This window comes from Athene noctua, chromosome 14, assembly GCF_965140245.1.
Source record: "Athene noctua chromosome 14, bAthNoc1.hap1.1, whole genome shotgun sequence".
NCBI classification, from domain to species: Eukaryota; Metazoa; Chordata; class Aves; order Strigiformes; family Strigidae; genus Athene; species Athene noctua.
In genome coordinates, this window is record NC_134050.1 from 13997586 (window position 1) to 14021644 (window position 24059).

Here is a 24059-nt window from a genome sequence, read left to right on the forward strand (position 1 = left end):
GCCCTGGAAAAAAGGGAAACGGGATCTGTTTGCTAGTTAAAGGAAACTTGCTGCTGCCTAGGCTTTTTGCCAAAGTGCAGCTGCAGTAAGATTACTTTAGGTGTGTGTTGTGTGGCAGCTTTTCCTCTCTTGCTTCTTATATAAGGTGCTTGTAGGAACATGGCTATGAACAAAAGAAAGTCTGGTTTGATTTCACATTTTCATGGGCTTGTAACTGAAAAGGTGAGTATATGCTTTGACAACTGTGTGTGGGACAGGGCTCCCAGCGCTGCCTTCAGCTGTGACTTGGTACAGCTCATCCCACTGACATGGCTGCTGTGGTGTCTGGGTAACCACAAGCGGGACACTGCTCCTGACGGTCCCGTTGCAGTGCTGGTGAGGGGATTTGACAGCTGGAAGAGGTCAGTGGAGCAACTGCTCTCAGCAGAGTGGAGACAAAACCCAGGAGACTGAAGTGTGTGACATGCAGAGGTCCATCCTCCCTGATTTCTCAAAGTGCCCATGCTAACCAGCAAAGAGACACTGCTAACCCTGAGTTACAGTAGCAATTTAATATAAACATGATATTGATTTTCATCCTGAGAATGTACATCATCCATGAACATGAGGTAGGTAAAAAGTTGGATCTGGATTTCTCTAGGAATATTAGATTATGACCATGATGCACAGCACTGTTAGACACCAATGTATAGTCAGCGAGGTGCAGAGCTTTACATGTGTGTCTTAAGTAGAAAGAGACTTGCCACTTAAATTGTGTTCCTTCTACCTTATATGGCATAAACTTTGGTACTTTGATAATCACTTTATTTTCTTCTCCTGGGACCTGCACTTTGATATGAGTTACAAAATCAATAGGTTTCCTTTAAAGGAAAAAGAGAGAATGAATATTCAACAGTCATAAAAATGCTCTGGAGATTGCCATCTAATAGGAATGAAATAAAAAAGCAGAAGCTGAATAGAATTCCAGAAAATGGGATATTCATCTATTTATGGGAATTTGAGTCGTCGTATGCCAGATTTTGTAATTTAGTTCTCAAAACTCCTCAACTTTAAGCTTTTCTGGAGAAATCATTAAATGAAGGAGAAGTAAGAGGAATTTAAAAAGAGCTGAACTATGTTGACTGACAAAAGAAAAATGTAGCCAGCATGGACTGTCTGGTTGAAGGATGCACAAGTAAAATATAGCACAGTACTGTGCTGAAATGTGCTCTCATCATTGCTGAAGTGTTGCCCCATGGCAGGGACTTAGTGTCTCCAGTGCAGACTGATGTGATAAACTAAAAGCATAAGATGCAATGAGACTTCTTCATGGTGCTTATTTTTCAGACCAGGTCATCGTCCTTTTCAATGCAAGTGCTTCCCTAGAGCAGATTTTTCTTTTGTATCTATTTTCTTACATCCTTTGTGTGTTTGAGTGCTCTTGCTTTTCTCCTCCTGTTTCTAGCTCCTAAGTCTATGACTTAGGAGAGCCTTCACAGGACTTGTGAGAAAGAAGATGACCTCTGGCTGCTGAGAGAGAAAATGTAAAAAAAAAAATAAATAATATTGCTGGACTTCCACTTCTACAGAGATGTATTAAACAGCTGCTGACATTGTGGGAGACCTGGAAAGCCTCAGGGAATCGTTCTGCCTTGTGCTCAGTTCTATTAAAAATACTCTGTGTATACTTTTTTAATCTAAACATGTATGAATTGTGAAATTAGAGAGAGACACCATTATAGGGTGGCATACTCATGTAGAAGCTTTGCCTGTTCTTTTATTTAGCTAAGTATTACCATAGCTAGAAAACAGTGCCAAGGGTTTTGAGGAAAAAAAGCCTCAAAATAGAACTAAGCAAAGCTTGATGTTATGTGAGTAGGGTTGGGCTAACTAATCATCGTGCCATTTTCTAGCTGATGTGTGTGCCTGACCTGTAATGTCTGTTAATTGTAGTATGAATGAAAATGCAGTGCACCTGCGTGAGGTGGACCAAATCGGCTCTATTTTGGTACAATTTTACTGTGGTCTGCCTCTCAGCAAGGGATGTTTGGGTGCTTTGTAAATAATGCCTGTAAATCAAGGTTTGTTCGGAGCAGTTAATGTCCTTGTTTTGGAGAAACATGCACAATAGGGACAGGGCTCTTGCTTGGGCCAGCAGGGACTGGCAGTAAACGGTCACAAGGACACAGGAGCCATGAGTCCCTGGGCCTCAACACTCCTGTCTGCCATCTGAAAGGAGATGATGTCAAGTCACTCATCCCAGCCCAAGTCATTGCTTCCAGTAGTTGCTCTTATATTTTCTTGGCCACAGCATTAGCCATATTCTCAGGTCCACTTGGCCATGCTGTCACCCCTGGTGTGAGCAGCCCACTGAGCTCTGCTCCCACCGGCAGCCTGGCCCTGGGGGACTTCTCTGTGAAGAATTTAGAGAAAAACTGAAGTGCAGTATTGACTCCTCTTGCCTCCTCTGCTTCAGTGTCTTCTAACTTTTGCCACTCCAAGCAGCCTATTTATATGTATACTATTTTGTACACTCAATATTTCATTTTCAGTACTGCTCAGTGTAGCTATGATGCGTAGCAGCTTTACTGGCAATGTACCTTGAATGTCTCAGTTGCTCTGAACTTTCCTGTTTGTCTGTCTGGGGGATTACAGAATGAGAAAAATATAAATGTTATTATTTGGTGTAGAGAAGTCTAACTTAATTCATGAAGTTTTGGCATTATTCCTGGATGGGTTTTTGTAATAGTTTGGGCTTTCTAGATGACTTCAAGTTCCATGCTAAGTGTTTTCACTATTCTTAACTTCTTACTAGATGAAGGATTTGCTTGCAATCTGGTCTAACTCAGTGCCTTTCAGGCAGGTAATTTTTCAGCAGAAATTAACTGTGGAACATTTCAGAGGATCATTGCATGTTTAAAGAATGTAAGTCCAAGCCATTTGTGCACCAGAGGGAATGTCAACAGATATAGAATGTCTAGTCTGAGAGCAGGAGGTTGGGCAAGGAAGACATTGTATGAAGAGGTGTAGGTCAAGCAGAGATAGTCACTAGAGACTGAAAGACCAGAGTATTGCTTGCTAAGGTCTAGAATTGTTATTGCTATTACTTGTATTACCATAGTCTCTAAAAGGTATTTCAAAAGGAGGCAATTTCTGAGTTTCTACAAATAATAATGGAGTAATCTTTGCCTAGTAAAAGTTGGCATAGCATCTGTAGCTTAGAGCCACTGAGAATCTGGACTAAAATTTGCTTGATATATTTGGTTCTGGTAGAGCTAGAAGTTAAAATAAGCTAAATCTTTCATGAGAGGGGGAAGGTAGCTAGCAAAATAAGCAATAAGTATCGAATTGCAGAAAATAGGCTCTGGAGCCATTGAAATACAGACCTTCCTTAGGAATTCAAGAGCCATGTGTGTAGAAGGCCTTCTGACCAATCTGACCAGAACTTTTGGGTATATAGGGACCAAATGACAGTTAAATTCATGATAGTCTTGTTGCAGTAAGCTGGTCTTTTGACTAAATTAATCATTACAAACATCCACTCTGGAATTCTTGCTCATGGAAGTGAGTGAATACATATTAAGTGTAGAAAGGGTTTCATTGTGCCAGCAGCTTTAGAAGAACTGAAACAGCAAGGGAAAGAGAAAAAAAAAAAAAAAAAAGAGTAGTCCATTTAAAGGTATCCTTTGAATACAGATGCTGGCTGGAGTTGTATTTTCTGTAGTGTGTTGCCTGCAGTCCCCCAGCAAACTTCACTTGCTGGCATAGGCAAGTGCAACTCCCATTAAACTTAGCAGGAGCTGTGCTTGCTGAACTTGGCCCTCTGCCTGTAGAAAATTAAATGCATTGGCAAGTTAGCCAGAGGAAAGTGTTCTTCTATTTGGGGTGCTCGGCACTTGTTCCGAGGCACTCTGGGCTTGCAGAAAAGAGAAATTCTCCAAAGTCAAGGCTAGCCAGGAGGGCTCAGACAAACTGCCTCTTCATTCTCCTCTGTATTAAATGCTAGGAGGCCCCAGAACTGTGCAAAGCATGGTCACTGCCAGGCTCAGGATGCGTAGTAGCCTTACCAGCACCTTGGACTTATTGTTCGTACCCATAATAAGGAGAGCTTCCCCGTGATTTTCTCTTTAATGAGGCAGGGGTTTGACAGGGGACATGAAAGTCATGGCTTCAGCCTTTTTCCAGGTGTGGTGGCCACACTAGCATGTATACAGTGGGGGCTGTAACCTGTGTGTGTGCTCATACATGAAAGCACACCCTTCAGCGCCTGGAAAAGAATAGAAGAATGTGTGAAGAGGTTTTCAAATCTAAGACTAGTTTTGACTTATCAAAGTGTGATTGTTTTCCCTTCTTCTAGGCTGTGTTTTAGCCCCAACATGCACTTCTCTAGCTTGTCCTTTATTTGATTATTTTTCTGAATCTCCCTCTTAATTTGTAAGGGCAGCTGAGCTCTCCTTTCCTGGGATTTCATGAATTAAAAATACCCCACTATATAAATGTCTTGGGAGATTCAGTTCTGTTTCTGAAAGTGAGGTAGGCACTTAGTAGTATAAATCCCATTACAAATAAATAGGATAATTGCTCATCCCTATTTTTTTTTTTAGTTGAAATTTGGTCTCCTGCTAGCATGTATTTTAAAAAAAAGTTATTTTGTGTGTTACTTGAAATTGTGCTTAAAATAAAGCAGTTTTACAAGATGCTGGTTACTAGCGATCCTTGCATCGTATGAAGCCTTCTGAAATGGGCAGAATTATGTTATCTGGAGCTGCAACACTTCGGTCTCTCTTACAATGTTTACAATAAAAATCTGATGCTGACAAGTATTGCAGAGTATATTTATTCTCTTGCTGTGGATTTAACAATTGATTCTGAAAGATTAAAATGCCCCACCTGCCTTCTTGCACACTTCTGTTTTGCCGTGTCAAACAATATAAAATGAATACTGCACTTCCCTCTACCTAATTGAATAATTTACTGTAAATAGCTGTCATTTACTTTAGAGCAGTAGGGGATCATTAGCCAAATGGATGTGAGTAAGTCATGCCTTTAATGCGTTAGAGGGGCCTAAAATGGAATCATCTAAATGGGACCATCAATACAGCATGCTGAATTAAGTCAGAGGCACTTAAAAGCTTTAAGTCCTCTTTCTTGTAAATTACATGCTCCCTCGGCAGAAAGGTAATCAAGAACTTGCATAAAATATGGCATCTTTGTTTCAAAGCTTTATTTTTAATGAATAAACCGGTACAATTTAGATGACATGATTAGTAGGTATAACTGTGTTTTGGATTTCCCTCATTTTAATTACTTCCCTTCCTTACTGATTGAAGCCTTCTTGCTTGCAAGCAGCTACTTGTGCTGACTAATATTGGCTCTATTCCGTAAATAAGATGAGCAGGTAATAAAATATATTTTCTTGACTTTTATGGGTATATGACCTGATAATTATTTGCAGAAGTTGGTATTTTGTATATGTAATTTTAGAAAGGTTCCAGTCAATCTTAACTGCTAAACGTACAATACGTTTTTGGCTTATTTCACTGCTGAAGTCAGTGGAGGGGCTGTTGGGTGCTTTGATGCATCTGTCCTTCTCATTGACAACTCCTGGCTCCGTCTAGTTCTTCCATTCAGTTGCATGTTACCCTGGAATAGATTGGTATTCATTTAAAATCAGAAGCTAAACTCAATGACATCCTAAGAGGAGGATACAATACAGGTAGCAACTGTCTTGAGGTGTGAGACTTGATTTAAAAATTATTTTAATTGTAACTTTGGTAGTTTATATTACCCATAAGAATGTTTAGTTCTGAAGTTTACTGAGGTTTGTTCAGCCATTCTGTGACTACGTGATACCAGCTTCTGAGTCACAGTGATTTTGTGGGAACAAGTGGCACATGCTTCACAAAAAGCGCATTTCCCTTCTGAGTTTTCATCTTTGCTCTGTTTTATTTTTCTAATCTTTTAGGGGTTCCGGGACATTAAGGTTCATGACCTATTTTTCTATGTTTATTTCCTATTGAATTCCCCTCTTAATCATCTCTTCTCAGTGGTCAACCATTTCACTTTTTTTTAAAAAAAAAAAACAAACAACCCAGACACCTTTTTTTTTCTGTGCTCTAGGCATTCAACTCACATGTACAAGCTCTTCAGTTCTTGGAATTAGATTTGGGCAGATCTTTTAAAAACAACTTAAGGTTCAAGGGCTGTAAATAAACAAAAGTCCTGCCCCCCCCCCCCCTCCTTATTGCAAACATAATCTGTCACTGCACTGAAGAGAGTAGAAGAATATGATACATGGTTATTTCAAAATATGGAGAACTTAAATAGCTTGCTGTGTAGCTGGGAGGGAGTTGGTGACAAACCATGTTGTGGAAAGCAGAACAATTTCCTTATTTTCATTCCCTAACTGTAACCATTGCCCTGTTTCCTGTAACTGATTTTTTTTTTTCCTCCTTCTTACTAAAATGTTGTTTTAAAGGTAAATTCATCTTGTGCTTTGAAACTTTTCAGAATCTGCTTATGAACTGCTTTCACTTTTATTGGATGAGTCATGAGTCGAAAGCTCTGTCCTGTAATTCCACCATGAGTAATGTTTAGCATTTTCTTGGGTTCTCTTTTAGAAGACTATTAAATTAAAAAAGACTCTGTTTTTTTTTTGATATCTTAATGGACAATTAGGTGGCTGGGTCTCAGAACTGATTTACATTTACCACTGCAGTAACTTAAATTTTTTCCTCCAATTCAAGGATGTCACTTTTTTCCTTGCATGTACATGTTGCTGGTCATAGCTCTCCATCTTTAAATAAAAACATTTGAGACTGCTGTATAAGTATTGATTCTGTTTTTGGGGACAGTTTTTCAGGGGTCCATATTGACAGTAACTACCAAAGCTGGCCCATGTATACAAGCCTCAAGTTACTTACATGACATTCAAGTTGTGGTAATGCATATACATGGTATGTGGCTTCAGGAATCCTGTTCTTTCACCTGACTGAGAGAGGTCATGGGTTGTTCCCCTGAAATCTCCGTGCTGAGTCTTGTCCAGATAATGCTTATATGTGCAATCTCTACTGCTGATTGGGGCAGACTCTCTCCCTGACTGCTCAGATGGCAGATGCTCTTGGATGCCAAGGCTCTGGCGCATCAGTAGATGGATATTGGCAATACCTACCCAGTTATTTAACATGCATGGCCCTCACGTATTTACTAATATAACATAAGTGTAATTGGCACAGGCAGTTCTTTGGATCCAGCTGATGTAAATGTTGGATTGTTGTTAGCATCTCAAAGCTTAGGCACTCTGAAAATAATGAAAGCCCTATTTGCAGGTGGAATTTATGTACCCACGTGGGGGATTAGGTATATGTCTCTCTTCTTGCTGAGGCCAATTATTGGCTTCAGTTGCATTGGCAATAATGGGAGATGATGGGCATTTGGAGATCAGTAGAGTTTTCTGAGGGTGATCATGAAAAATGGAGATGTATAAAACTCTTAAACATGAAATTCTCTCTTGAGGTGGTAGGTGGAAAAATGCTAGTATTTTGATAGTGAAATAAGCTCTCTGGAGAGATTTGGAGTTTACTTGTCTACTCTTGCAAAATGGGAGATGGTCTATTCCATAGCCCACACATCACAGGTAACAACAGAAACAAGCTTGAAGACTGAATTTTTCAGGGCAATAGATCAGCTCTGTAACCTCTTGGTGTGATTGCACCTGAGACAGTCAACACCAGACTTCTGGGAATGGAAGTTCATGGAGAACTTTCACACTTAAAGATTTCCTTGGTTTTACCAGTCTTGTGTCTGGAGGGTTAGTAGTTGCATTGGAAGGGAGCAAGAAAACTGCTTTCCAAATGTGAATCTAACATGAATCTGTTTGTTTGACGTTCAGTGTAGTATTAATGAGCAAGTTCTGTGGCATAGTCATAAATAACTGCAAAGCTCAAGCCAAAATTGTGGATGATAAACCAAGGTCACAGTTGTGTTTTTCTATGGGGAGGAAAAATAAAGTCTGGAATCTGAGCACTCCTAAGGCTAATGGTTAGGAATTCATTGAATTTGGCTGCTAACAGCAAAAGCTTGGCTCTGAGACCTATACTTCCAACTGATTCTGGTGTCTGTGTGTCTACTTGTGTCATCACAGACTATGAAAAAGTCATGATAATAACGAGAAATATTTATCAAAACATTAGCCCTTTTCTGCAGTGAGACTTGTACTGTTTAGAAGATAATTTTTCTCTTCTTTCAATATCACTCTTTAGAAAATCATGAGAATAAATAATACAGCCGTCCTGGAACAGACTGTGAAGTAGTTCATCCTGTACTCAAAACTTGCGTGCCAGTTCCTTTGCGTAATAGGTTATGGAACATCAGCTGAGGAGCACAGTCAGTTACTGTAGTTTAGCTGATAGATGCGAAGTTGCTGGACTCCAGTAACTTGCTATGTATCTGGGAGTTTTGTGATGTATCAATGAGAAGATATAGACCATGGCTGGTGTACCTTCCATTTGGGGCTTTATGAAGTAAAAGTACTGTGACATGTAGATTGTCACTTTTTAAATCAAACTACACAGGTCCCTACTGAGCTACAATATTTGTAGGAATGGTAATGTGCAAACAGAGTTATGATGTATATTACTCAACATTGTTATAAGCTGATGGAGGATGCTGTGTTGACTCTACAGCGTAGCTGGATTTTAAACAAAAGACAAAACCCAAAAGGCTTGGCATAAAGCCCTCTGTTCTGTACTAATGTTTCTGTCCTTGCGCTGAGTGTTGGTGGCAAACCATGAAGCTCTTTCTTTCCCATGTTCACTGAATCCACAGTCATGCAAGCTTTTAATTCATAGACATATTTTGGGAAAAGGGCATCCAGCTTTGTTCTGTTAGGATCAGTAATAATCTCTCAGGTACAGCATAGTTCTTCATATGTACATCCATCAACATCTAACCTTGCTAACAAACAACGCTCCTCTCCTTGTGTCTCTTCCTATTGTTTTGTTGTCTGTGCTCTCCTCCTTGACCCTTCCATACTAAAACTTCAGCCTATGAATTGGGGGGGAGGCAGGGGAGAAACACTAAAAAACCCAAACAAACCACCACCAATAAAAAAGCCAAGCAAAATATCAAACCACAAAACGCAACAAAAACTGCCATTACATCAGATAATACCATTTGAACTCTTTTCACTTGGCCTTTTGGAGCTCTGCAGCCAGGGGCTCAGGAGTGCTCTTGATACAAAGACTGAGTGCAGCATGTTGACCTTAAATAGGCTTTGCACTTCCAGCTCCAAGCAGTTCCCAAGAAACAACTTGATCTCTGGTGTAAATCTAGTCTGATGTGTACAGGCTGCAAAGTCCCCACCCGTGTGTGTGTGTCCCCTCCCCAGCCTTTAGATTTGCTAGGGATTTTGGGTTTGCTCTGGTCATGTTACAGCTGCCATCAAATACAACAATGATCCTACAAAGCAGTTTTGCCTCTAGTCCTATCAGGGATTCCTTATCTGTGTTGTTATTACAGCTTTTTGGCTCTTTTACGTTGTTTTGTGTGAAGGACAGAGGGAGAAGAAATGATTGGATACTCTTTGGCTGTGGTTCAAAAATATAAATGCAGTGTTTTCTCCTTAAAAATAGAAAAAGCCCACTGCTGCTTTATTACTTGACCTTTATGTAGAATTATAATGACTAGGCAACGTAGTTCTGCTGACAGGCTGTCTGGAAGTGTTAATTGGAGTTATTAAAGGAAAAAAATCAAGAAATAGAAACAACACTCAAATGTTGCTGCCAGCTCAAACCTTCATATTTTTTGTGTATAAGTAACTTCACGAGCATACCATGATTTTAATTTTTTTCAGCTCGTAGGAAGAAGTTGTGTTTGTCTACTGGGCTTGTCTTTAGATAAAGATGTGCTTAAAGGTAGAGATTGCAATTAGTATGAAGATAACATAGTGGAGGACAGTCACTGTTTGGAGAGCTGGGGTTGAAAGTACATCACTCAGTCACATGTGTTTTACATGTTTCTTGGTGTTTGTTGGCTTATCTCATGCTTGTCGCTAAATTGGATCTCCTGTTCTTGTATTCTGTTGAGATATCTTATTAGCAGGCAATACCTTTGACATTTCTTATTTACTTTCTTCCATTTTAATTTTTCTGTAGCTCAGTGATGTCCTTTTCTTTCTTTTCCACAATATGTTGAGGAAAGTGGAAAATAAAAAAACCCCAAAACTTCAGTGATAGAACTATGAAGTTTATTAGTAATTCAGATAGAGGGGTTGCTCAATGAGTAGAGAGCTATTCTTGGCCTTTTGTGTTTGTGTTAACTTTTAGGTAAATGTGTGTTTATCTGTATTGGTCTAAAGCTGCCTTCAAGGTTTTCAGAGTTATGATAAAAAAGAGCAATTGGATATTAACTCTGTAAAATGAAAAACTTAATGGCTTCTGGCAAATATTTTGAAAATACCATCACTGTTTACCAGGTAATGCCTTGTGATACTTCCAATAGAGACTTGGCTAGTGTGGGCTCTGACCTGAATTAATATTGTTTTGCTCATCTCTGTTAAAATGTCAGATATTTTTTTTTGTTCTTCAGAGGAATATTAACGTAAGTAAAGATGTCTTTCAGACTGCCTGTATGACTAACTAGAATTGATATTAAGAAAGATTAAATCTTTTCATTACAGAAAATGAATTGTACACAGAGATGTGCAAAGCTATTATTGTCATCTTTCCTTGCAGTGAGTTACTTGTGTAGGTCCTTATTCTTTCACCTTCACTGAAGTTGTTAAATACAACGTTATAGTCTTCTCTATGTACTTATTTACAGTATTGAACACTGGCATATTTGGTTTCAATTTGTACTTGCCTCATGTTTAACTCTGGGTAAGTCACTTAATTTCTGTTTCTCTCTTTCCTGCCTGGATAGGGGGATAATTTTCCCTCTTTTAATTTTAAGCTCCTTCTGGGATTTTTTGGTGTTTGGAGGGGAAATAATGAGTTTTAGCTGTACACTTAAAACCCTCACGTTAATAACAGAAAACAGTGATATTCTGTAGGCATTTCTTCTGAGTAGTGTAGTCTACACTTGTACAGGCTTTAGAAGGTAAGGTGCAAAAGTCTCCTGTTTTTCTTTGTGCCCTACAAAATGTCTAGTTGAAATAACAGCCTTTTATCTGTGATCTCTCCACACAGGGACTGGGAAGACACAAGATCCCAACTCCTGTTGAGGGGACAAGATGAAATCCTTTAGACGGGATGTTGTTTGCATGTAGCTATGGTGTCAAGGATAAATCAGACCAAAGCAGGGGAATTTTGCCTGCATTAATTTATTCCCAGTCAACACAAACCTCTGACCTCTAATACAGATGTTGAGGGTGAGCCCCCAGCCTGGCCTCAACTGCCCTTATTTTCAGGGAGACCCAGGAGGTTGAGGTGGTGCTGGCAGGGGTTTCCTTCTGTTCCCCCTCATGGTGGTTGCAAACCCCTCCTCAGCTCAGCTCTGAGGCTGCTGGCCTGGTGGTGCAGTTTGGGCTGGGTTCTGCTGTTGGGCTTTAGTTTACCTCAGGGCTAGTTAAACCAGTTCTAACTGGTGGGAAACAGCTGGGGACTCCCCTCTCAGGTGGTGTGGGGGCCCTCAGAGCCACATCTGTGAGGGACTGCATTTACAGATGGCATGTCCCAGGTTGCTGCTTTATATCTAGTTGGGGATGTGGGGGTGGGCATGGAAGAAAAAAAGAAAAAGGAGGAGGAGTTGTTCTTCAGTCTGATGGCATATCTGCGAGGAGGAAGCCCTTGTACTATGTAGGGGCCATTAATGCAGGCACCACCATGGCTGTTTATCTGTTTCTCTTCAGAAATACCTTTGAAACCAAGAGGTGGTGACCAGGAATAGGGACGCCCCTGTTGAGACTTGTGTTGGTACAGGTGATGTCAAATTGGCTGTTTGGTTTAAGAAGGGAGGGGGGAAGCACTATGCAGTCTGTCAGGAAGCGAGGGAAGTGTAAATACAGAGGAGTTACACTTCTTAGCATTTTATGGTAGCAAGTTGCATTAATACTGCTCTGAGAACCAATAAACATTTTTATATGGTGATTATTCTGCATCACATAAAAGATAAAATATAGCTCTGGAGTGCACCAACTTGCCACCTATTATTCAGTTCCTGAACCTCAAAAGCAAATTCTTTTCCAGTGAAACTGCCTCTAAAATGCTAATTGCTAGAAATGTGACCACTAATCAGTTTGCTCCCATAATACTGCCATCTATATAAATTGGTGTGCCCCTTCTAGAAGGAGAGATTTTAAAGACTTTCACTGATAAGATTTTAAAAAAAGATGCCAACTAAGTGATTAGTCCAGTGGCTTTTTGCCCAAAATAATTTTAAGGGGATGGAGGGGGAGAAAGGAAATCTTAATCTGTTATGCCCTTCTCTATCTCCTTATTTTAAATATTTTCATAATGTAGTCATTATGATGTAAACTCCATCCTTCTAGAGATTTTATATCTAAATGGGAGAATTTGCTAAAGATACATTGTAAGAAAACCCATGCCTTGGCAAAAGGAGCAACTGCAGTGCATGTGATATATCTCCTCCATTCCTAATCTCCGTGTCATGGAGAAACCTGGATTACCTGCCCAATATAGAATCATAGAATGTTTTGGGTTGGAAGGGACCTCAAAGATCATCTAGTTCCAATGCTGCTGCTGTGAGCAGGGACACCTTCCACTAGCCCAGGTTGCCCAAAGCCCCGTCCAACCTGGCCTTGAACCCTTCCAGGGAGGGGGCAGCCACAGCTTCTCTGGGCAGCCTGTGCCAGGGCCTCACCACCCTCACAGGAGAGAATTTCTTCCTTACATCTAATCTAAATCTACTCTCTTTCAGTTTATAAGCATTACCCCTCGTCCTATCCCTACATTCCCTGAGTCCCTTCCCAGCTTTTCTGTAGCCCCGTTTAAGTACTGGAAGGATGCTATAAGGTCTCCCTAAAACCTTCTCTTCTCCAGGTTGAACAACCTTAACTCTCTCAGCCTGTCCTTACAGGGGAGGTGCTCCAGCCTCCTGATCATCTTCATGGCCTCCTCTGGACCTGCTTGAGCAGGTCTGTGTCCTCCTTACGTTGGGGGCCTCAGACCTTGCACTTGGCCTTGTTGAACTTCATGAGGTTTGTACATGCCTGGCAGCCAAGGTCCCTCTAGATGGCACATACTTTCCTTGCAGCATGTTGACTGCTCACACCCTGGTGTCATTGGCAAACTCGCTGAGGTTGCACTCGGTTCCACTGTCCATATCACCAGCAAAGATGTTAAACAGTGCTGGTCCCAACACTGACCCCTGAGGAACGGCACTCGTCACTAGTTGCACTTGGACATTGAGCTATTGACTGCAATTCTTTGAGGGCAACCACCCAGCCAATTCCTTATCCTCTGAGTGGTCCATCCATCAAATCCATGTCTCTCCAGTTTAGATACAAGGATGTCATGCAGGACAGTGTCAAAAGCTTTGCACAAGACCAGGTAGATGAATGTCAGTTGCTCTTTCCTTATCCATTAATGCTGTAACCCCATCTTAGAAGGCCACCAAAACTGTCAGGCATGATTTGCCCTTAGTGAAGCCATGCTGGCTGTCACCCATCATCTCCTTATTTTCCATGTACCCTAGCATAGATTCCAGGAGGATCTGCTCCATGATTTTACTGGGCACAGAGGTGGGACTCTGGGTCCTCTTTATTTCCCTTTTTAAAAATTGGAGGTTGTATTTCCCCTTTTCCAGTCAGTGGGAACTTCACTGGACTGCCATGACTTATCAAATATGATGGACAATGCCTTAGACACTTCATCCATCAATTCCTTCAGGAACTACAGATGCATCTCATCAGGTCCCACAGATTCGTGCACCTACACGTTCTGTAGATGTTCTCAAACCTGATCTTCTCCTGAATGGGTCTATGCTTCCTTTTCCAGTGCAATCAGATCTCCTGGTTGCATTGCAGAGATTCTACTTAGTGTGTTTCCATATGATTCGCTTGCTAAAATAAAGAAGTGAAATGAGCAATCCAACATCCCTTGCTTTAAAATCAGATTTTTGCATTGTGGTTGTCATAAAGAAAAAATTATATGTGTTCAAGGAGGGCATCCTGAAGGCTCTAAAACCAGAAACTGATTGAAGGAATCAAACTCTGTATGCAGATGAATGGGACTGGCTTCAGATTTCTTTTTTTTTTGTTTATTTCCCTCCCCCCACCCTCAGTATTTGCAGTTGGCAATGTTGTGTTACTTGTGCTGTCTTAATATCTAAAAAGTAATGTTCTTTGTAACTTTCAGGATGATCTATTTGAACTGAGATAGGTCTTTATCTGCCTATCCTCTCTGCGCCTGCCCCCCCCCCCCCTTAATAAAGATTAGCTGTGTACAGTAAGGCTAAGAGGAGAAAAATCCAGAACACAAAAGCAGCAGCGGTACAGGCTTCAGCTTCCATGAATAGCTACAGTAGAGAGACACCTCCACATCCCTTTTTAAATATACACATATATGATAATATATATTTTATAAATATCTGATATGACAGAAATAATATAAAATAATTTTAAAATAACAAAATAGAAAATATTTTAGAAAATATAAAAATAATATATTGTGTCAAATATATAGTATATTATACAAATAAGTATAAATTTATATAATCGAGGCTATGTTGGATGAGGCTTTGATCAACCTGATCTAGTGGAAGGTATCCCTACCCAATCCCAGGGATGTTGGAACTAGATGGTCTTTAAGGTCTCTCCTCTAACCCAAACCATTCTATGATATATAAAAAGGGATGTTGTCAAAGGTAGAGACTTGTCTGAAAGGAGATCCTCTCTCTGTAGAAAAGATGGGAAGAAATGTGTATTAAAAATAAAAGCCTGTGTGAGTGAAAATGGATTTATGCTGCAGATTGTACCTTGGAAGTTTAAGACACAAACTACTCGGCAGGGTTTCCTCTTTGATTACTGGCTCTGTTAAGAGCAGCTACCATGAATGAATGCTGCAGGTAGCACCTGTTCCCATCTCTCCCTCTTCTAGTTTTCATTTTGCATTCTAGGGCTGTGGTACATACATCTGAGTGTATGATCCTATGCTAATACAACCCATTTTAATGCATCATTTGAAGGAGTCTTCATTATCTCTTGCTCCTGCTTTTATAGCTTCTTAGATTTGTGACAGTCAGCTTAATTCTGAGTTGGCTTTTACTATTGTAATTAATTCACCTCTATATAAGCCTAATACAAAGTGACAACAGGATCCTGAGTCCTCATATGGTTAGTGTGAAAAACTTCTGATGGACTGGATGTGTTGCTGAAGGACAGAGTGTGTGTATTTACTTTCTGACCTATCACAAATGCTGACAGAATTCTGCCCTTGATTTGATTTGTGGCATTCTATTAACAGTTATTCTGTGTACCAGGAGAATAATACCTAATGATTCCCAGACTCCCAGAATTGTAAAATAAGGACAGGTACTGTTTCGCGAACAGAAATTGTACTTTACTACAGAACTGTTCATATTAATGAAGTGATATCTAGTCTGAAATTACTTTTAGCTAATGACTTCTTATTCTCAGGCTAGCCATATTACTTATAGGTAACATGCTCTTCTAAATCTTAACATTCAGAGTTAGATGTTGGGATTTCTGTCTTTCAGAAAGAGAAATGATTCTCTTGATTGACCTTATTTTAAAATGTTCTTAGTGTTGAAATTATGATGTTAGGGGTTAGAAATGAATTGGCAAAAATTCATGGATTTGCCTTTTGATCTAAGTCTGTATAAGGGTGGACATGTGTGCAGTGAATGAGCTCAAAAATGTGAATTTAATTGTGAGTTTCAGGGCTTAATTATTCTGGATATCATTTTGTGATGGAGAACTTTAGGACCATCAGTAGTAGGAGTAAATGAGTCACATTTCACCTTGAGTATGTGCTACTACTGTGATACTTTTGGACATGGATGTTTTTCTAACAGAATCCTAACTACTAAAATCCTAATTTTGAGCTTGTTAAATATAAGCTAACATGTTGAACCATGAAGAAATTTAAATTGGGAGATTTTACAAGATGGAATTTGTTTTCCTAGCAGAAATATCTGTTGCAGGATGCTAAAAAGCCATGTGTGCTGTAGAAGCTGCTCTTCAATGCTAAACAGACAGGAGCAAGAGGAGGCTCCCAGCAGGGAGTTCCTGTAAGGCAGGTGGAGTCTGGTGTTGTGGAACCAGTGGTTTAGCAGGTCCCAGCTCCATTGCTGTGCTAAGGGGGCACTGCACAGGTTTCGCAGGTGCTGCCAAGCCTGGTGCAATAAGACTCTTCCTTTTTTAACTTATGGGTGGGCTAGTAAGTTCTTAAAGCTGTTTTCAGTTCTCTCTGCCAGTTGCCAGCATCAGGGCCTGGTGCTTGTATATAAGCAAGTTCCCTCTTCCTGGTGGTGAGTGTGTTTTGTTTTGTTTGTGTGTTGTTTTTGTTGTGTTTTTTTTTTTTTTCTTTTTCCTGGCCATGAAGGTCACGGCCTCTGCTGACACTGCTTTTTTTGTGGGCAATGCCTATGTGCTGTTTCAGGTGTGATGCTTTGTTTTCTTCTGGTGTAGTCGTTCTCTGAACGAAGCTTTTGACTGACTTGTCTTCAGTGGGAATGAAATGTGGTTTGTGGTCTGCTTACCTACATCTATCTAGTAAACATGAGGAAATAACATCTTAAAATCTAATTCAGTGCTGACATGATAAAGATGAAGGACACAAGGAGAAACTGCTGCCTTGAATACATCTAATTCCATACACACATACTGCTATCTACCAGAAAAACTAAATTGATTATATGTCATTATTTATAATTGTGATGCAAGTTTATGTGTGGACATTTATTTATGTAAAATTATATATAAGGTATTAAAAAACTGGCCTTCTGAAAGTCCAAGAATGACAATTTTATTATTTCGGCATAAGCGTTACTTGAGCTTGTACCAAAATGACCAGTATTGCAAACTACAAGTAGTGTTATTTTTTTATTACAGGTTTACCTCTCTGACCAGCTGTGAGCCTTACAGTGGCCACTGAAGCCAGTGGAAAAAAGCATTAGCCTCTGCTGCACAAGGCTTCTAATGTTGCCTATTAGCGTGTATATACTTAATAAATGTGAGTGTATATATATATACATGCATAACATATACAAAACATATGTTTTTATGAAATTTTAAGTTGGAGGGTCATATTTTAAATGGTCGTTAGGAGAAAGGTCTCTGACTTCAGGCACCATTTCTAACCTGTGGCTCTACCTGCAGCCACAGTTTCCACTATCTGAGGAAGCAGCTAGTGAGAAGGACTAAGAGGCACGTGGGCATATGCTTACAATTTGTGTATCCTTGAGCATGTGTGCTCAGGTGCATGCCACCCGTTCTAGTTGCACATAGCCATATGCACAGTAGCCATATGAACCAGAACTTCTTGGTGCCTCTGCACAGATACTCAAACAGGAGTTGCTGCAGTGGTTGTGCACATTGCCCTACCCATGTTTCAGTCCCTTTGGAGAGGTTTTCGTGACAGGCTGCTAGTGTATGTGTTTGTTAGTAACAGCGTGTATCTCTTCTTCCACGTCTGATGTTGTGTATTGGCCAGAGTAAAGAAGTCTTTCACCCTGAGTAGAATTTTTTTTTTGTAGAAGATGAAACATTTGATACTCTGAAAGTTTCTTGCTTTGACCTGAGGTGATGCTTAGGTGGTCTACATGGTCAGCTATAGTAGGAGACCTTCCTTTTAGGAAGGTTTAGAGCTCAACACTATGTTGTGACCTTTAATAAAAAGCAGCATCAAGTAAACAGCAGGATTCATCAGTCCTGTCATGGTCTTTACTAGAAAGTGCAGTCGTCTTGGCCTTACATGGAAAGGTTAATGAGAACATTGGAAACTGAACAATGATTGCCACTGAGCACTGCAGTTGCCCAGCGTGTGGAGGAGCCATTCTGAGCGGGACCAGAAGCCTGTTCTGTATCAGTCACCGGGCCTCCAACTTCTCTTGTAGTCATGGGTTTAGGCAGGCTAGTGTGGTATTGCTGTCCTGGGGGTACAGCTGTTCCTGTGACAGACTGGCAGGTGCTTGGGAAGAGCATTTCCTCATGTTGTCAACATTAACTTGGGCTTAAAAGATCGAGCTACTATCTAATGGTAGCCTTGAGACAGGCTGTTTGGTTAAGATATTGGTGTGACATTTTGTTACTGTTCCTGGAGCATGTGACCTCTAAGTAGGAGTTGATCATGTTTTTAAAGGCTCTCAGCCGTAACATGAATGTATGTTTTGTGGGAAGACAGCATATAGAAAGCTGCATTTTTGTCAGGTTTCTAATTTATAGGGAACAATGCCATGCAGTAATCTAATTTATGTCTGTGTACATTATGTCACCGATCACAAGTAATGGAGTACAAGCAGATGCTTTGATTTGTATGTGTAGAAATTGTTTGTGGGCTGAGCTAATGGTGAAGTAGCTTTCGCTCTCCGGAGGGAAGCTGTTGATTTTGTGTTGATAGCATAAGAAGGTAAATCCTGTGTCTGATGCTGAGCAGGAGATATTTAGTATCCATGAAGTCTGTACTTCTGCAGGCTGAAAGACTGTTTTCTTGGTCCTTTACATGATAAGATTTAGGAGAGGAAACTACATTTTAAGAGATTAAGATTTTATGCAGATGTGTTCATCTTTCATTAAGGATATCTCCTCCAAATGAAGACAGTGATAATCATGATAACTGGCTATTTCCAGTAAATCTTGATTGTGTGATTTATTTGTATTAAATTTTAAAGAGACAAAAAATTTATACTAGCAAAAAGAAATTCAGATAGCTGTTTTATTCCAGTTATTGAAGTCTGTACATTGTATGCTAAATGCTTTAAAAAAAACCCCAACAAGAGTAAGCTCATTTTTCAGATCTTGATGTGTACAGGAGCAGGATACACACTAATATTTTCATACTTGGGCCTATGAATTTTAGGCACAGATATCAAATATCTGCAGTCTTTTTAAATCAGAGAATTCAGTAACACTTAAACTGCCTATTTTATTTTTTTCTAAACAGATTCTTGTCCCATATTTCGATACACTACATTAGATGCATTGGACTAAGAAGACTAGGTTTGTTATTTCCAGGAAAATTTGGGGAGTAGGGACGAACACAGGACAACACCATTACCTAAGCAAACTGGTGCTAATAGTGGACAGAGCACGTGAATGCATTGCTTTGGTTGTGATACTTTTATGTACTCAGGACAATGTGGAATCTTGGGGGAAAAAAACAAGGACATGCATTAGCAATGAGATCAGTTTGCTAGAAAAGCTGCTGAGGACCACTCTGTGTCAATTAAGAGCAATTTGGAGTGGGAAATATCTTAAATGCTGGCTGACTCAGCTTGCAGAATGTAGCCAATAACCAAATGGCAGAATTTCACAACTGGCTACATCAAAAACATTCTGCCTCAGTTGGTGACACAAAGACCATCGATTTCCTGTGTAAAGTATTTTCTCCAAGAGTGAGATCCATTGATCCCATTTTTCGCTTCATATCTAAGAAAGCATCATTTCTTCACTGTTCCTGTCTCTTCCTCCAAATTCATTCATCTCCTTCCTGTTCATCCTGAGTCATGGATTAATCTTTCCCTTAAAATATTTTGCATTAGTTTTCCTCTAATTATACAGATGAGTGGGAGTGACTTCATTTTTTCTGGTAGAATAAATCCTCTCTCGCATTTGTTGAGAATATGCATTGATCTATAGTAGGTAATTCCATAATAGAAGATGGGGCTAATTCAAAGGAGGAGGGAGAGAGCACCCTTCCTTTTTGTGAAACAGAGTCTCTCTTTTTCCTTGCCTCTTGCTTCTTTCTAGCACCATAGTGGTTGGCTGCATCTCTTGGTTACCAGGTAAAAAGGAAAAACATGGAGGCAAAAGATGTGTACAGCATTTCAAACTGATAGAAAAATGAAATTGTAAACATGAAAGGATCCAATACTTCAGGAACTTAGACATCAAAGGTCTGTCTGTAAATGTAGTACTAAAATAAACGATCTTGAAATCATATGAGTGTACACTTGCTTTCTCTTGCAATCTTTCTCATAATAACCTGAATAATTGCAATCATACTAAATCAATTTCCTTTAGAGTTCAAGTTAATTCAAAATGAATAAGGCTAAGTAACAATTTGATGTAATAACTTGATATCAACTCAGAAATGTTCAACCCAGATGGCTTTGACCTGTGCAGTAGTCCAGAAAGTTCAGGAATATGCAAACCATATGTTTCTTATGCCATGAAATATACTTAATGGCCTTGGTTATCTGCTGGAGTTGTGTGGTAAAAAAAAAAAAAAAAAAAAAGCCTTTTGAATTGTTTTTAGTGAGTTAGCTCCACAAATCAGTAGCAGAATGCAATGTCACCATGGGCTGATGAGGCCTGAGTGTTTCTAGGTTTTCTAATGGCTGTTTGTTTTCTTTCTAGATTCCAGCCTATGGAGAAGTACACATAATAGGATAAATATGGCTTTTAAGAGCGAGGACCACTTAGATTCCCTTCCGTTACCTGTTCAGCGGTAAGTGGTGCACTCTGTCACCCAGACTTGAGTGATTAAATGCCTCTAAGGCTCCAGCTGCACTTTCCTTTGAGGACACAAAGATGTGAAAAACTCATTTTTAAACTCAGTTTTAGGTAATTTTCATACAAAATGTTGAGAATGAATGTGGAAATCTGGGATGCATTTCTCAAGGCATTTGCAAATTTGTATACTTGCAGCCTGGTAAATCATGACAGTGAATATGGAGTTGGCATTTTAAATGGTTGAACATACTTGCAGTAGAGATGTGACTATTTACTGCATCGGTTGTTTGTCATGATGGAAATCACTGGAACTTTCTTCACTCTGTGAAGACTGCTGAAAACTATAACTATCAATTTCTTTAACCTGGTTGACTTTTTTTCAGGTGTAGCTATGCTAATGATATGAAGGTTATAGTATAATCTCCAGCCTGTGGTGCCCTGGCAGGACTGGAGACAGTGGTGACTCTCTACTAATCAACACGGTTTTTAAAATCTAGCTGTCGGTTGGCATCTAGTAGCTGTATCTGCATAGTATAGTTTCACTTCTAGCATAATGGACATTCTATGAAAAGGAAAAAATGAATAATGAATGTAATTCATTCTCATTGAACTACAGTCTTGATATGTGACACAACTGATTTTTTTTTTCTTTTTTTTTTTTTTTTGAGGGTGTTGTGGGGGCTGCTGAATGAGGGAATAAAATCAGAAATAAAAAGGATTGGCATTTCAGTCTTTCTCCTAGACTTCTTTCTTCAGGTCACTTTGTAATTCCTTATCATAATTAAGTAGCTGCTAACATTCATCTCTAAATGTGATGCTTTTCTTTACCAGGAATTTGATATTTCTCTACCTTTTCCTACCCAAGTTTTCCAGCAGATACTTTGAAAATGCCATTAAGCTCATAGTCACAGTAAGCCCATATGAGTATATTGTCTTCTGGAAGAAATATTATGCAGAGGAACATAGTTTGGGGATCCCAGGTGTCAAGGTACTAGTACTGTTCATTAGATTCTAGCTAGAACTTGCATTGAAAATCAGTCAGTCCTAGAAGCCTTGAACTGCCAAGCATGGAGTAGACTAGTTTAAACGGTGGTGAGGTGTTCTGTCTCACTTAAAATTTTAAATTTCTTCCATGGAATGGAGCCATGGAATATCTCTTCAGATGCATGCAGTAGTGAAGGCAGACTAATGATTTTGCAATGGAAATGCTCAGGCTAACCCAGTGGTCAGATCAGGTGCCAGATGTCCAGGTTAATTGCTTGGTGATAACTAATGGGTTCCAGAACCTAAACCCTAGATCAAAAAGTCAAAGAAGTTGTTAAAGCCAACTGCTATGCCAAGAACTTTGGTTGCAAAATTGGCCAGTGAAGCCTCTTATCGTAGTCAAAAACTAGCTGCAAAAAGAACCAAAGTCCCTAGGTCCCATGGATGTCAAGGGCTGATCCAGGCTGATGGTGGCAAGTTTGGTTTGCAAATATATAGATGTGGAAATTAGCTGCAGACTTTCTATGCTAGCAACTGGAAATGTGGAGTAGGAATTCATGCAGCACTCAAATGTAACAACAGCGTGGAACTGAAAAGCACCGAATTTTGTAAGCCAGAGACTTCTGGAAAAGGCAACTGCCTGCAAGTCAGTTCTAGTGCATTCAAGGCAGCAGAACTCTGCCATGCTATGTGAACAAAACCGTGTCACCTTACATCGGCTCACACTGATGTGTCTTAGCACAAGAAGTGAAGTGGAGAAGTCCCGTATAGCAAGCACTATGTTCTGGCCATCTGCTTGGCTCAGCAGGGTAATTCTATATAGTGAAATTTAAAAATAAAGACGTACTCTCCACCACCCCCAAGTATATATGAAGTACTTATTTTCCATGTTTATTTTGAAAGAGAATCCTTTTTCCTTTTGATGAGGGTTGTTTTGAGAGAGCCTGTGTAACAAGATGGGCAGAATGAAGTTGTCAGTAGCCAGACAAGTGAAGGCACAGAAGAGGCTGGAACTGAAAATGAGGGAATTTTTTTTACCCTAAGATATTTTCAGAAAGAATACAGTATGGGCTAGATCAATAAAGTCCAGGAACTATACAAAATGCATTTCTTAATTTTTATTTTTTTAAACACTCAGCATAATAGCTTTTCCAAGGAAATGCAATTTATGTGAGATTAAGCTGTTTCTCTGGGTTAGAGGAAGGAGTGATATGGATCTTATAGGGAATTTAAAAGGATTAAGTCTGGTTGCAAAATAACTAACAAGATTCAAGGATTATTTATTGTTTATTTTTCCTGTAACCAAGTCTAGGCTATATGCTTGTCTCAGGATTCCAGTTCATGCTCCCGCTTTTTGTGAGAAGAACTTGAATTCACTTTAAAGGCATGTGCTGTTGTGTCCTGTCACAGGAAAAGGTAACACAAATCCAACTGAGGTTAGTCCTGTGTAGCGCCACAACCATGCCTTGCTTCATGATTAGGTCGGAATCTGTCAGAAGTAAAAGCAGACACATTCCCAAGCCAGTATATGTCTCCATAGGAAAAGGGTACCATACGCAAGCAAACTGATTCCAAGGGTTTCCACAGCAGCCACTAAAGTCAACAGTTATCCTGGCTGTATAAGGAATTCGCAGCTGGGGCATTAAACTGCATGAATTGTTGTTTACAATCTTCTCACTCCTCAGATTTTGTGGGAAATCACAGCTTGTATTGGAGTCTCTAGAGTATTGAGTCACTATGCTAATGGTTTTCTAACATACTGTCAGACCTGCTTTCTCTAATTGACATCTAGAATGCTACGGATACAGTATTTAAAAATATACATTATCCTGAGGAAAAAACAAATCATTGTTACAGAAACTTTATATTCCTGTTTCAGTGAGTTAGGAACTTAAAATTAGTGATAATTGTCTCATGACAGAAAACAGTTGGACGTGGATCACTTATACAAAAGAATTGATCTAGTTACTCTCCAAAAACTGTCAGTAGTCCTACGTAAAGCACTTTACAGGACGATAGAAAATAATTTGTTGCCATCAGTGATGAGCTATAGCATGAGATGTCTATATATTCCTTCAAGATGTATTTATCCCCATTCTGCAGTAGGGTTGTTTTAGAAAAATGTTTTGACCCTGTCCTCACATCTTTCTATTGGTATTGGCTTTCCGTTTTTCTGATGAGTTTTTCCAGATGGGAAAGCCAATGTAAAAGAAGTTGCCTTTCTCTTCTTTTCCTCCCCTTGCCTCCTGTGTAATGAAAATTCATTGGCCTTTTTGTTTTCCTTAAATTGAAATTATAATTATAATTTACCCAAGTTTTTTTCATTTGTAGCCATGGTTTCTTGTGCTTTCCATATTGGATAGTAAAATAAGATTTACATTTGGAGTACTGAATCTGAAGTCATTTAGCTAAAGAAAGAGCACTCATAACACAGTGAAATAGGACACATTGTTTCTTGGATTATATGTTCATTCAGTGTTGCAACTGTGAGAAATATGATTGG

General features: G+C 39.5%; 1 protein-coding gene across 8 annotated transcripts in view; it reads left to right on the forward strand.

Annotated features, from left to right (window-relative positions):
• The window catches only part of INSC (INSC spindle orientation adaptor protein), a 125752-nt gene that overhangs the window by 17197 nt on the left and 84496 nt on the right, over nucleotides 1–24059 (forward strand). For 6 of the 8 annotated variants that reach the window (XM_074918281.1, XM_074918283.1, XM_074918282.1 and 3 more), the window contains one exon: nucleotides 20477–20567. In XM_074918281.1, coding sequence (XP_074774382.1) covers nucleotides 20515–20567 — 53 coding nt within the window. In that variant the 5' untranslated portion in view covers nucleotides 20477–20514. Of the gene's footprint in view, nucleotides 1–11327; nucleotides 11348–17083; nucleotides 17133–20476; nucleotides 20568–24059 lie in introns of those variants that run through there. The other 2 variants (XM_074918285.1, XM_074918277.1) reach the window with 2 other exon arrangements.